At 42.8% G+C, this 16,012-nt stretch overlaps 1 protein-coding gene across 16 annotated transcripts in view; it reads right to left on the bottom strand.

Moving 5' to 3' along the window:
• The window catches only part of GPHN (gephyrin), a 383,133-nt gene that overhangs the window by 188,371 nt on the left and 178,750 nt on the right, over positions 1-16,012 (bottom strand). For all 16 annotated transcript variants that reach the window (XM_088465315.1, XM_088465310.1, XM_088465314.1 and 13 more), the window contains exon 5: positions 7,553-7,647. In XM_088465315.1, coding sequence (XP_088321441.1) covers positions 7,553-7,647 — 95 coding nt within the window. The remainder of the gene's footprint in view (positions 1-7,552; positions 7,648-16,012) is intronic.

Genomic DNA, 16,012 nt, shown 5'->3' with positions numbered 1-16,012 from the left:
ATAGGAGACTGTGCTGAGTAATGTGACACTTGTATATCTGTGTGCTCCTGAGTATGTATATTGGAGACTGTGCTGAGTAATGTGATATGTGACACCTGTATATCTGTGTGCTCCTGAGTCTGTATATAGGAGACTGTGCTGAGTAATGTGATATGTGACACTTGTATATCTGTGTGTTCCTGAGTCTGTATATGGGAGACTGTGCTGAGTAATGTGATATGTGACACTTGTATATCTGTGTGGACCTGAGTCTGTATATGGGAGACTGTGCTGAGTAATGTGATATGTGACACCTGTATATCTGTGTGCTCCTGAGTCTGTATATAGGAGACTGTGCTGAGTAATGTGATATGTGACACCTGTATATCTGTGTGCTCCTGAGTCTGTATATAGGAGACTGTGCTGAGTAATGTGATATGTGACACTTGTATATCTGTGTGCACCTGAGTCTGTATATGGGAGACTGTGCTGAGTAATGTGATATGTGACACCTGTATATCTGTGTGCTCCTGAGTATGTATATAGGAGACTGTGCTGAGTAATGTGATATGTGACACTTGTATATCTGTGTGTTCCTGAGTCTGTATATGGGAGACTGTGCTGAGTAATGTGATATGTGACACTTGTATATCTGTGTGTTCCTGAGTCTGTATATGGGAGACTGTGCTGAGTAATGTGATATGTGACACTTGTATATCTGTGTGCACCTGAGTCTGTATATGGGAGACTGTGCTGAGTAATGTGATATGTGACACCTGTATATCTGTGTACACCTGAGTCTGTATATAGGAGACTGTGCTGAGTAATGTGATATGTGACACTTGTATATCTGTGTGCACCTGAGTCTGTATATAGGAGACTGTGCTGAGTAATGTGATATGTGACACCTGTATATCTGTGTGTTCCTGAGTCTGTATATAGGAGTCTGTGCTGAGTAATGTGATATGTGACACCTGTATATCTGTGTACACCTGAGTCTGTATATAGGAGACTGTGCTGAGTAATGTGATATGTGACACTTGTATATCTGTGTGCACCTGAGTCTGTATATAGGAGACTGTGCTGAGTAATGTGATATGTGACACTTGTATATCTGTGTGCACCTGAGTCTGTATATAGGAGACTGTGCTGAGTAATGTGATATGTGACACCTGTATATCTGTGTGTTCCTGAGTCTGTATATAGGAGACTGTGCTGAGTAATGTGATATGTGACACTTGTATATCTGTGTGCACCTGAGTCTGTATATAGGAGACTGTGCTGAGTAATGTGATATGTGACACCTGTATATCTGTGTGCTCCTGAGTCTGTATATAGGAGACTGTGCTGAGTAATGTGATATGTGACACTTGTATATCTGTGTGTTCCTGAGTCTGTATATGGGAGACTGTGCTGAGTAATGTGATATGTGACACTTGTATATCTGTGTGTTCCTGAGTCTGTATATGGGAGACTGTGCTGAGTAATGTGATATGTGACACTTGTATATCTGTGTGCACCTGAGTCTGTATATAGGAGACTGTGCTGAGTAATGTGATATGTGACACCTGTATATCTGTGTGTTCCTGAGTCTGTATATAGGAGTCTGTGCTGAGTAATGTGATATGTGACACCTGTATATCTGTGTACACCTGAGTCTGTATATAGGAGACTGTGCTGAGTAATGTGATATGTGACACTTGTATATCTGTGTGCACCTGAGTCTGTATATAGGAGACTGTGCTGAGTAATGTGATATGTGACACTTGTATATCTGTGTGCACCTGAGTCTGTATATAGGAGACTGTGCTGAGTAATGTGATATGTGACACCTGTATATCTGTGTGTTCCTGAGTCTGTATATAGGAGACTGTGCTGAGTAATGTGATATGTGACACTTGTATATCTGTGTGCACCTGAGTCTGTATATAGGAGACTGTGCTGAGTAATGTGATATGTGACACCTGTATATCTGTGTGCTCCTGAGTCTGTATATAGGAGACTGTGCTGAGTAATGTGATATGTGACACTTGTATATCTGTGTGTTCCTGAGTCTGTATATGGGAGACTGTGCTGAGTAATGTGATATGTGACACTTGTATATCTGTGTGTTCCTGAGTCTGTATATGGGAGACTGTGCTGAGTAATGTGATATGTGACACTTGTATATCTGTGTGCACCTGAGTCTGTATATGGGAGACTGTGCTGAGTAATGTGATATGTGACACCTGTATATCTGTGTACACCTGAGTCTGTATATAGGAGACTGTGCTGAGTAATGTGATATGTGACACTTGTATATCTGTGTGCACCTGAGTCTGTATATAGGAGACTGTGCTGAGTAATGTGATATGTGACACCTGTATATCTGTGTGCTCCTGAGTCTGTATATAGGAGACTGTGCTGAGTAATGTGATATGTGACACTTGTATATCTGTGTGCACCTGAGTCTGTATATGGGAGACTGTGCTGAGTAATGTGATATGTGACACCTGTATATCTGTGTGCTCCTGAGTATGTATATAGGAGACTGTGCTGAGTAATGTGATATGTGACACCTGTATATCTGTGTGCTCCTGAGTCTGTATATAGGAGACTGTGCTGAGTAATGTGATATGTGACACTTGTATATCTGTGTGTTCCTGAGTCTGTATATGGGAGACTGTGCTGAGTAATGTGATATGTGACACTTGTATATCTGTGTGTTCCTGAGTCTGTATATGGGAGACTGTGCTGAGTAATGTGATATGTGACACTTGTATATCTGTGTGCACCTGAGTCTGTATATGGGAGACTGTGCTGAGTAATGTGATATGTGACACCTGTATATCTGTGTACACCTGAGTCTGTATATAGGAGACTGTGCTGAGTAATGTGATATGTGACACTTGTATATCTGTGTGCACCTGAGTCTGTATATAGGAGACTGTGCTGAGTAATGTGATATGTGACACTTGTATATCTGTGTGCACCTGAGTCTGTATATAGGAGACTGTGCTGAGTAATGTGATATGTGACACTTGTATATCTGTGTGTTCCTGAGTCTGTATATGGGAGACTGTGCTGAGTAATGTGATATGTGACACTTGTATATCTGTGTGTTCCTGAGTCTGTATATGGGAGACTGTGCTGAGTAATGTGATATGTGACACTTGTATATCTGTGTGCACCTGAGTCTGTATATGGGAGACTGTGCTGAGTAATGTGATATGTGACACCTGTATATCTGTGTACACCTGAGTCTGTATATAGGAGACTGTGCTGAGTAATGTGATATGTGACACTTGTATATCTGTGTGCACCTGAGTCTGTATATAGGAGACTGTGCTGAGTAATGTGATATGTGACACCTGTATATCTGTGTGCTCCTGAGTCTGTATATAGGAGACTGTGCTGAGTAATGTGATATGTGACACTTGTATATCTGTGTGCACCTGAGTCTGTATATGGGAGACTGTGCTGAGTAATGTGATATGTGACACCTGTATATCTGTGTGCTCCTGAGTATGTATATAGGAGACTGTGCTGAGTAATGTGATATGTGACACCTGTATATCTGTGTGCTCCTGAGTCTGTATATAGGAGACTGTGCTGAGTAATGTGATATGTGACACTTGTATATCTGTGTGTTCCTGAGTCTGTATATGGGAGACTGTGCTGAGTAATGTGATATGTGACACTTGTATATCTGTGTGTTCCTGAGTCTGTATATGGGAGACTGTGCTGAGTAATGTGATATGTGACACTTGTATATCTGTGTGCACCTGAGTCTGTATATGGGAGACTGTGCTGAGTAATGTGATATGTGACACCTGTATATCTGTGTACACCTGAGTCTGTATATAGGAGACTGTGCTGAGTAATGTGATATGTGACACTTGTATATCTGTGTGCACCTGAGTCTGTATATAGGAGACTGTGCTGAGTAATGTGATATGTGACACTTGTATATCTGTGTGCACCTGAGTCTGTATATAGGAGACTGTGCTGAGTAATGTGATATGTGACACTTGTATATCTGTGTGTTCCTGAGTCTGTATATGGGAGACTGTGCTGAGTAATGTGATATGTGACACTTGTATATCTGTGTGTTCCTGAGTCTGTATATGGGAGACTGTGCTGAGTAATGTGATATGTGACACTTGTATATCTGTGTGCACCTGAGTCTGTATATGGGAGACTGTGCTGAGTAATGTGATATGTGACACTTGTATATCTGTGTGCACCTGAGTCTGTATATAGGAGACTGTGCTGAGTAATGTGATATGTGACACTTGTATATCTGTGTGCACCTGAGTCTGTATATGGGAGACTGTGCTGAGTAATGTGATATGTGACACTTGTATATCTGTGTGCACCTGAGTCTGTATACAGGAGACTGTGCAGAGTAATGTGATATGTGACACCTGTATATCTGTGTGTTCCTGAGTCTGTATATAGGAGACTGTGCAGAGTAATGTGATATGTGACACCTGTATATCTGTGTGTTCCTGAGTCTGTATATAGGAGTCTGTGCTGAGTAATGTGATATGTGACACCTGTATATCTGTGTGTTCCTGAGTCTGTATATAGGAGTCTGTGCTGAGTAATGTGATATGTGACACTTGTATATCTGTGTGCTCCTGAGTCTGTATATAGGAGACTGTGCTGAGTAATGTGATATGTGACACCTGTATATCTGTGTGCTCCTGAGTCTGTATATAGGAGACTGTGCTGAGTAATGTGATATGTGACATCTGTATATCTGTGTGCTCCTGAGTCTGTATATAGGAGACTGTACTGAGTAATGTGATATGTGACACTTGTATATCTGTGTGTTCCTGAGTCTGTATATGGGAGACTGTGCTGAGTAATGTGATATGTGACACTTGTATATCTGTGTGCTCCTGAGTCTGTATATAGGAGACTGTGCTGAGTAATGTGATATGTGACACCTGTATATCTGTGTGCTCCTGAGTCTGTATATAGGAGACTGTGCTGAGTAATGTGATATGTGACACCTGTATATCTGTGTGCTACTGAGTCTGTATATAGGAGACTGTGCTGAGTAATGTGATATGTGACACCTGTATATCTGTGTGCTCCTGAGTCTGTATATAGGAGACTGTGCTGAGTAATGTGATATGTGACACCTGTATATCTGTGTGCTCCTGAGTATGTATATAGGAGACTGTGCTGAGTAATGTGATATGTGACACCTGTATATCTGTGTGCTCCTGAGTCTGTATATAGGAGACTGTGCTGAGTAATGTGATATGTGACACTTGTATATCTGTGTGCTCCTGAGTCTGTATATAGGAGACTGTGCTGAGTAATGTGATATGTGACACTTGTATATCTGTGTGCACCTGAGTCTGTATATGGAGCACAACGGAAAGTGGAATGAAAATTGCTGCGGCGGTTACATTGTAGCACTTCCTACAGAGACTCTGTCGCACTCAGATATACAGCTGTCGCATATCAAATTAATGAACACAGTCGCATTGTGACTTAGATGCATTTTTAGCAAAAAAGACACCCGATGCTAGCAGACTCTCATGGTACCTGGTGCGCCGAGAGGGGCTTTTTGACGAGACTGCAACAAAGATGTATAAGGACATCTGTATTCAATTCTAGAATCGTACTGACTAACACTAAGAATTACTCATTCATTTAAGTTTTCAGGCCTTAAAAAAAAAATCTATTAATGACTCATCCGGCACGTGTTACATTCACAGTTTTCTTTTTATTCCAAACTGTTAAATTCAGCAATTGAATAGTAATTGGGCGGAAATGTCATGTTTAAGTTTGCACCGTGCAGAGGCTGTGTTAACATCTCGTCACTTAGACATACAGGAAAATGTCTCACCTGACCAGGGGCGCCAAAACATTTGCATACAGAAGACTAATACAAATGGAATTCAGCTTAGCCAAAAAATAAGTCCACATATTAAACACTCATTTCTTTGGAAATATATACTCAATCTTTGATGTTGAGACTCAGGGGTATATTTACTCAACTGCTGGTTTTCAGAAATGGAGGTGTTGCCCATCACAACCAATCAGATTCTACTTAACATTTATCTAGCACCTTCTAGAAGATAATAGCTAGAATCTGATTGGTTATTATGGGCAACATCTCCACTTCTAAAAAAAACCCAGCACTTTAGGAAATATACCCCTCAGCAGGGGCGTAACTCCCAGAGGCAATGGAGGCACCTACCTCTGGGCGGCAAGCTCTCAGGGGGCTCCTCCATCTATAGCATGTACAGCTATATTGTGTGGTTCACAGGGGAAAACGAGTGTGACCACTGTTCTTGCACTGCAGCGGTGTACTTGCTGCTGCTGCTGCAGTTTTGATCAGCTCTGTCTTGAGAGCCCTGCTAACACCCGCAATAGGGGATAGGAAGGCTCCCGCCTGATAACCCTTAGCCTGTGTGGCAGCAAGCGACGGTTCACCCGCTACTGCTGCTGGCCAGTGAGCTGGGAACTGAGACACCTATCTGATCTCCTATCCCAGGCAGCACCGGTACAGAGAGCCACCTGCCGGAACAGCTTATTCTGCATCACAACAAATGGAGGCTCACCAGCATATGCTGCTGCAGAGCCGGCTGAAACTTAGCGAGTCTGTCTATCTCTGACCCACCGGCCATTGTCACACAGCGTACCTGGAGCTGTGGAACAACATTTACATATCAGGCATAATTGTAAATAAGAGTCTGTCTCTGATTCGGCACTGCCAAGGCTAACCTAATAAAAGCCACAGCGAAACGCTCGTCGGTGTCCTGCTGTGTGTCAGGTGTCACGTACAAATTGTGACAACTACATATATATATATGTTGGTACCTATGCACTTATGGTAGGAGAACTATCCCTTGGTCTTGATATGCTGCAAGACCCCAGGGCTTGGTAGCACCGAAAAAGGCACACTCGCTCATAAACAATTATACCTCATATGTAAATTATCATACACCTCTAGGCCCCATAGAATCAATTTACATATTCTCTTTAAGTGGATTGTGCGGGTATCTATCTCATTATCTATCTATCTATCTATCTCTATACACACAATTTGTCTTTCCTTTTTTGGGGGGGATGAGGGGGCGCCAAACTCTAACTTGCCTCCGGGCAACTGGGATGAACTTACGCCCCTGCCCCTCAGTGTCCACAAAGTTTAGGTAACCAGGAATGTAACAAATTAACGTTTGCTGTTGCTCACGGTTATGCCACACACGGAGAATGGTCACTGAGTGTCATTTCCTGCAGCCACCTCCAGGAGGCATTATGTCAATTAGAATGGGAATGCTGGCAGTTGATTGGAGGAAAGAGGCCATTGTCAAATGCGTTTTATTAGACTAATAAAGCTTAAAATTACACAAAGGAAACATTATCCATAAATATTCAATTCCCAGTTGTTCCAGACAAAATATACAGAAATGCTATATATATATATATATATATATATATATATATATATATATATATATATAAATATATATATAAACCTGAAATAATTATTTTAGCAGTGTCTGTGATGAGGTGTTAAGGTGGTAAAGGCAGCAGTGTATATTTGCTAGTTATGTAAGTTTCTTACCTAGAGAGCATCCCCAGGGGTGTGACATTGAGGGATCCCATTAGCATTGCCAAGGCCATTCCGGGGGCTTCCCGTTCTATTACTTCTTTTGTGGCCTATAGACAGAGATGAGTTCAATCAGTTTTTAAGTATATACAGCGGTTAATGGTTAAGTTACACATATTAATTTTACTTTACTGCAGTCAGGTACAAAAAACAAAAACACTCTATACAGTATTGTCTCTTCTCAATAAATAAAACAGTAAAATTCCAATAGTTCATATAAATATGGGTGATGTGGGCAAAACATATCAAATGACAAAGCAGAGTATGTCAGTTAGTTCCCTTCAAGCTTGTTGCCTCTGTTCTTGTATATGAATCAATCTGTCCAGAGCATTTCCATTACAATCACAGATGACACAAATGGAATAATTTTAGTTTAAGTTGTGTCGAAACTTTCCATAACTTTAAAAATTGTTCCAAGAAAAAAAAAATCACACAACCATTCAGATATCAACAACCTATTTTCCTACTGTATTGTTACTGATTAGCCAGGAGCTTTAATGAAATGTCACTTATATAGGGAATCGGTTCAAATCCTGACACCGGAAGACCGGCACTAGAAGATCCCAGCAGGGAAGCATTTGTACTATCCCTAACCCTCTCCCCCCCCCAATGCTCCTTTAGGGGTGCCTAACCCTAACCTCCCCCCTAGTGCCTAACCCTAACCTCCCCCAGGGGTGTCTAACCTTAACCCCCCCTTCCCCTAGCCTGACCCTCACCCTCCCAGGGAGGGTCCCCTAGCCTGACCCAAAAAAAACCCAGGAGCCCGTAACCTAACCCTCCCTCCCCACGGCTGTCCGCACCCGCCGCCCGGTTTACCTTCGTTTGGTGTGCCGGGGGACGGGATCCCAAAGTAGGTATAATGATAGGCATCGGGATTTCGACGCCTATCATTAGTCCCTTGTCGGGATATGACAGTCGGGAAGCCGGCGTTCGGCATTTCGACCGTCGGCTTCCTAACTACATACCCTTATATAGGCCTGATGTAAAGTTCAACACAATTTGGTTTGGTGGACGTATCTGGTGGTACACAACTGCAGACGCTGGGCATCTCCACAAGTGGCTGATAAATGGGTGGTAAACTTTGCATTCTGGCAAAGTTCAATGCGTCTACGAAAGTGCCCAACAGGCTCATTTCACCTCACAGAGAAAGCAAAGGACACTTTTATTTTGTCAAAAGCGTCTTTTGAAAATAACTATATAAATATACATATAATTTAGTTAAGGAATGTACACCGTGGAAATCATGCCTAGAAAAGGTGTAAAATGGAGACTTGACCTCTTTACTGAGCATTTCAGGAAGGAAAGTGAATGTAACCCATCTAGTTAGTAAGTTTATTTATTGTTAATCCCGCAAAGCATGTATAGACCTTCTGCACATTTGCGCCTTTGTACCTTGGCACGCTTTCAGTAGAAACACAGATAAAGTGGTTACCATGTCAGCTACTGAAAAACATTCTTGCTTTTTGGCCTTGCTATTCCAAGCCTGTACGAAATGAACCAGTTATGGTGACTGAAAACAAAAGTACTGTGCTCTCCGTATGCGTTTTTCTAATGAATCGTGTTAAAAAAAAATCTAACTGCAGTCAGAGATGTTACATGCCGAGACTGCTCATTGACATGACTTTCTACCAATGTAAATTGTTCTATTGTAGTCTGAAAACACTTAGGGCTCAATCCTATTAGGTACAAGTTGGTTCCTGCGAGCCGTGCTCACGGCGAACTCACACCGCAAATTCCATTTTCATCCAATTCCAAACTTGCATTAATTTGTCCTAGAGTTATACAGGTATCACATACAAAATGAATCGGCACAGACTGCTGGTGCGTCCTAGTCAGCGTCCTAGCCACATCGCATTGCGACTTAGATACATTTTTGGTGAATGCGATTACCCGCAGCAACATATGCTACGGTACGCTATGGCGCGCAGAGTGATCGCACCATGCAATCCTATGGAGGCGCGGGTGCGAACGCAGAGCGCATATTCGCTCGTGGGCGCACGCTTCGCACCATGCGTGGTGCGATTTGCTATGTACGCAGCAATGAGGTAGCAGGACACATCTGTACATTATCTTTCTACATAGGTGTGGCCATCACAATGGTACTTACAAGTAATGCCATATGGAGAATTCTTGATTAACAATATTTATTTTGTTTAAGAATTGCTCCATGTGACCTCATTTTATCACTAATTGTATTTCCATGCAATGGGCCCCATTTAATAACAAATTTTATTACCAGCAGCAAATTTTGTTTAGTATTGCAGTGGTACTAACGAATATAACGTTGGTATTTCTACATTACTTACCCCTTCGGTGAGGCCTAGCGACGTCCCCCGCTCTGTCGCTTGCAGCCTACCGATGCCAGCGACGGGCTGATACAGTATATCATGCGCAACGGCCACTCTGTACATGCGCATGACACTTTCACCCGTCGGGGACCCGGCAATACCTGGGAGGCTTAGTTGAAGCTGGAAAACACTGATGCCTGCAATTGGGACCGTATATATAGCTGTCGTCATCTATAGATAGCGTAAGCAATACAGCGATAAGCAGCTGTAAACTTAGTTTAGCGGTGTTTGTTAAATATTGAAAGGAGGACATAGCATCTGTAGTAAATGATACAGGGGTTATGTCTCGTCGTTAAATGGAGCCCAATATTTCCGCTTTTGTATTATCAACGAGTTGGGGCCTATCCATTAGCAGATGTATTTCTGAGCGATGAAAGACAAAAGATATCCCTTGAAAATTCCGGTGACTGTGCTGAACGATATCGGTCATGTACACAACAGATTTTGGCAAACGACGAATGATGAACGATATCGCATGACATCATTCAGGGAGTGGATTTTTTTTCTCTGTAGCTGCTGCTACTTTCGTCGTTCGTCGCATATAAACTGCACGATATTGCTAATAGCGTACAGCTATATGCGATAATTGACCAACATGTTGGAGAGATGATAGATGCGATTTATCGGCCAAGGGAGTGCGCTTCTGTCATCGTTCAGGGCCTATCCATTAGCAGATATAATGAACGATTCAACGATATATCGATCATTTTATCTGCTAATGGATAGGACCCTTTAGAGACAAAAATGAGAGAAGCTTAAAGGAGACTAATAAAAATATTCTGTGTTTCCTATCAGTCGCTTCCTATGGGTGCAGGCAGTAAGGTTGGCTACAGACAGTTACTGCATTTCACTCCTAGAACATTATATAGTTTGGCCATACATATGGGAGGGCAAATTAGACAATATAAGTCTGTTTGCTGTCTCATGGCTTCTGCTAAAGATCATCTTATTATCATCCTTGGGCCAGCTGGCCACTATCACACTGTGGCCCTGATATACAGATTTAGGCTCGGTACACATTAGACAATTTACCTAGTTCCGTCATTCATCACACACCGCATACGGGGCTGCGCAGTGTGAAGGACGGAACGAAAAAACGTTCTGTCATTCATTACATCAGGTGATGTGTACTGGCAATCTTGCATGTTCCGGGGTGAGGGTAAATCGCCCCGACCATCGGCTGGTCATCTAATGTGTACCCAGCCATAGGCTAATGCATTCGCAGCTGCAATTTCGCATAGAATGCAGCTGCAGAAACATGGTAATACCTTCCAAAGCACAGCCGAGCATGGGGACACCGACTGCTGCCTTCTCATATACGTCTGACGACGCACAACAGTGCAAACATCGGTACTATCGACGCACATCGGGAAGTCATGCAGACACGCAGACCGGTCCCACTTCGTAGGAGAACGCAGAGGCTAATTTATGCACGCCCACAAGGGTCAGCCACGCCTGCGATTTTCTAACCACCTCCCCATTACCACCCCCCAAACGCTGAGTACCTGTCACTTACTTTGCGAGTGGTTCCTGCTTACCAGAGTAATCACAATGCAATAGCTGCACGTGCACAGTGTTGCATTCGCACATACACATTAGCAAACAATCACTCGTTCTGCTAAAATAGGGCATGGCTTCCGTCTCTAAATCAGGCCCAGTGCGTGCAGCGTATATCAAGTGTCAGACAGGAATTTTCCAATCTGATTTTATTTTTATTCTGCGCATTATTCCAATGCTGGCGGTTTCATATAAATGGCATTCCAGCACTCGCTGCAATTAAACACTTCGGGGTCAGGGATGTGTCCTCCAATGACAGCTGAAGAGGAAATATAAGCAAATCCTGGACTTGGTGAGGAATTTTACCCTCTTCCAACTGTAGATCCTTTATTTATTTATTTTTCCCTTTTTTTGAATTTAAAATAATCTGTCAACTACAGATTACTACTAAAATATTTCAAATTCAGGACAGATTTTTACATGGCGTCATTTTTAGGCACGTTACGCTAAAGGCAGGAAGCGCCTACGGTACTTGCCTTGTACAGTAGGTCTCTCATCCGTTTATCAAAAGGTGCAGTTTTTCTAATGCTTACATATTTAAGGAACGTAACAAATTAGCTGCTTTTTAAAATAGCATAAGCTGGGTAAGGCACTGGAGCGATGTCGTCCCGATTTTGTCAAATCGGAACGATAAACCGAGTATATCGTGCAGTGTGAATGCACGATATGCGCGCTCCCGCATCGCACGCCACATTATCAGGTTTGATGTGCTGCACATCAAACCGGACGATATCGCACGCAGCGCTTTGCGCTGTAACAAAGGACAATCAACGTGTGATTGTTCCGTCGCTCATTACATCCTTCTGATGTGTCCCCAGGATCCGATATGTTGGCCTGACATATCGGCTGGTTACACATCGCTCAGTGTACCCAGCTATACTGATTTGAAATACGAGAAATTCTGAGTACAATGGAGGATATACAGACTTCAGAAGCCACACTTCATCATCCTTGGAAATAAAACCCTTTATGAATGTTAAACATAACAAGTGGATCTCAAATGTTATTACATTCAGAGTCACTTTTATAATTGAAGATTTGCTTTGAAACTCATATACAATCTCATCTACTGTAGTGATTAAAATGATGTCCTGTATATTAAATGGATGCTTCTGTCATGATTGAATAATTGATTACAGAGCGTTGCGATAGGCGTGCCAATATCTAGGGGAACGAACTTGTAACTGAGATTATCATTCCTAAAACTTCCTCCCAAAATGTAACACCTGATGTGAAAGCGTTAAGTAGAGTTATACATTGTACCAGTTTAAAAGAAATTTTTTTTTGCAGTTATAATTCTAAATATACGTGACAATGGGCAACTTATGGGTTCTTCAGATAATTTAATTCCACACAGCCGCTGGCAGACCGGCTTTAAATCTTAGCACATAACTGCAGGACTAAAATAACTAAGCACCATTTTATGTAAAAGTCACATAACTCGCCATCCTGATCTTTATCTATGCAAAACAACTATTTAAATCTGAATTATTAAACAGAATTCTAGACTATAAATTTATTTCATTATATATAAAATTATATAAATTAAAAAATAACTTGAGATGCATGTGTTTTTTTTTTGTTTTGTTTTTTACAATTTCCTAACAATTTAATTTCTGTTTATTGCTAGATGTCTTACATGGGAAAAACCACGTAATAAACTCAGAAAATCATCTCTATTGCCTAGTAAAGGCGATAGTCACACAGGGGTGGGCGATGAGCTGCAACCCAGCTGTTGCTGAACTATACATCCCAGCATGCTTTGCAACAGTTTTAGCATGGTCAAATAGCATAACTTTGGCAGGGCATGCTGGAATGTGTAGTTCTACAAAAGCTGGGGGGGGGGCGCTTTTTGCCCACCCCTACATGAGGGTGGAAACTGATATTTAGGATTATATATATTTTGCTCATTCTGATTCAGAGTCAATATGTCAAGACACATTTGTGTGGCATAATATCAGGCTGTCATGAATTCATGAGTTACAGAGGGAAACTGTAACAATATGTTGGATATGAGGTGCTACAAATTACACCTAAACTCAATTATAATTTTGCATGGTACAAATGACTTGTTTTTCAAGTACCACCAAGGTTGGTGCTATTGTTTCTGATGATCGTTCCAGATTATGTGATGATCTTTGTTTTCCAATTCTATGCAGGATTGAAATATACAATAGAACAAAGAAATATAATTACCTTATGGGTCAAACTACACTTTACTTGTAGATGGAAATTGTTTTATTTATCTACAAATAAAATATATATAAATACGAACACACAGAGGGGGAGATGTACTAAGCCGTGGCGAGAGAGAGAAAGTTACAACCAATCAGCTCCTGTCGTTTTTCAAACACAGCCTGTGTCAGTAAGGAGCGGATTGGTTGGTGCGTTATCTCTCTACAAGGCTGAGGGCCTGATGCAGAGCCGGACGCAATTAGCGCTCGCTCGTCCAGAAAAAAGGGGCGGCTATTCATAAAAAACCATTCGCTCTTTGCGGTCTGTTCACGCCTCTAGGTCTGAACGAGCGAACAAAACTTGCGGTCGTTATTTGAAAAAATACGCCCCCTGGCCGCTCGCATCCTACGTCATGTCCGCTATTTATTAGATTAATCGAGTACATTGACCAGGGTATGAACTGCTCGCTATTCTTGGGGTTGGTTTTTGCTACCACAATCTTGCGAGCAGTTCTGGCTATAAAATAACCCAGTGACGTGGTCAATGACGCTGCTGTTTTAATTATGCACACCCATAAAACGCCCGTTTTCACATTTACGCACGCCTGCGTTCGGATCTCCACTCCCCGTTTTCAAGCACCTTCCCCTGTTACCACCCACATACGCCTACTCCTGTCACTCAAATTATCAGGCATTCGCTATTTTGCGAGCACATGAATTTCGACCGCACTGACTAGTTCGCGCATGCGTATAACGATCCGTACGCATGCGCAGTTGGGCAAACATCGCTCGGAGCGAACGAGCGGCCGCTTACGAGCGGCTCTGAATCAGGCCCTTAGTTACATCTCCAGAGAGAGAGAGAGGAAGTTTACAGAACCTTTCAACAGCTGTTTTGTGGAGCCTAAGGTATAACTTTTATACAGAAAACTAAAATAAATAAAATAAAAAAAAGGCATCAGTCGCACATCCTCTGGTGAGGTGAAAATGAACATTATAAATAAGTACTTTAAGCTACACAAAACAACTTAGAAAAGTACCTAGGAGTCTAGCCAGAGCAGCAGCACTTTGGAGATGTGACTCGCAGCAGAAATATAAGCCCAGACATTGCCAGGTATTAAGGTACGTATCCACTACACGAGTGTAGAATGATTGTACGATTACAACATTGTAATCGTTCATCATACTATGCAGTGAGTAATGTGCCCACACCATATGATATGTTGTACAGTGCCGGCCCCCTCCCTCATCCCCCGAACCTGCACAACCTGACGATATCGGTAGGCTGGCCTGCATATTCAGGCGATGACAGATGCCGGCAACGACCAGCGGGAGCGCGCATCGCTGGTCATTGCCGGCATAATTACTGTACGGTTAATGAACGATAACGATGCTGTTATCGTTCAATCGTTCATTTTAATCGTGTAGTAGATACGCGCCTTTACTTGCTCTACATAAGGCCAACACAAGGGCAAATATTAATTATGAAGGTGATTTGGATAATTAATGAACTGTGCAGGTTGCATCTGAAAATAATGTGGTATTAATATAAAAACCTCTTTACTGGTGATGATCGCCACTGAACGCTGAAGGCATAGGCAGATCTGAGAGCTGTGTAGCAGCAGAAACATTATCTCCAACAAGAACAACACTAAACAAAGACTAATTAGACACAGCTATGTTCAGTAGGGGGGGGGGTGTGCGGTCATAATACCGACAGTCGGGATGTCGACACTTAGAATGCAGACAGTAAGTACTGGGGTTAGGTGGAGGGTTAGGGTTAGGCACTAGGGGGAGGGGGGATTAGGGTTAGGCACCAGGGGGAGGTTATGCACTAGGGGGGGGTTAGGGTTATGCACTAGGGGGAGGGTTAGGCACTAGGGGGAGGGTTAGGCACTAGGGGGGGTTAGGATTAGGCACTAGGGGAGGGGGGTGAAGCTTAGGCACTGGGGGGAGAGGTATGCACTAGGGGGTGTGGGGAGGGTTAGGCACTAGGGAGGGTTAGGGTTATGCACTAGGGGGAGGGTTAGGCACTAGGGGGAGTGGGAGGAGGGTTAGGCACATGGGGGAGGGTTAGGGTTAGACACTAGGGGGAGGGATAGGCACTAGGGAGGGTTAGGGTTATGCACTAGGGGGAGGGTTAGGGTTATGCACTAGGGGGAGGGTTAGACACTAGGGGGAGGGGGGAGTGTTAATCAGGCACTAGGGAGAGGGTTAGGGTTAGGCACTAGGGAGAGGGTTAGGCACTAGGGAGAGGGTTAGGCACTAGGGGGAGGGTTAGGCACTAGGGAGAGGGTTAGGTGCTAGGGAGAGGGTTAGGCGCTAGGGAGAGGGTTAGG

Source organism: Taudactylus pleione, unplaced genomic scaffold (genome assembly GCF_031769625.1).
Source record: "Taudactylus pleione unplaced genomic scaffold, aTauple2 ptg001956l, whole genome shotgun sequence".
Classification (NCBI taxonomy): domain Eukaryota; kingdom Metazoa; phylum Chordata; class Amphibia; order Anura; family Myobatrachidae; genus Taudactylus; species Taudactylus pleione.
Note: the sequence above shows the minus strand (reverse complement) of the source record. Positions and strands in the feature narration are given on the sequence as shown.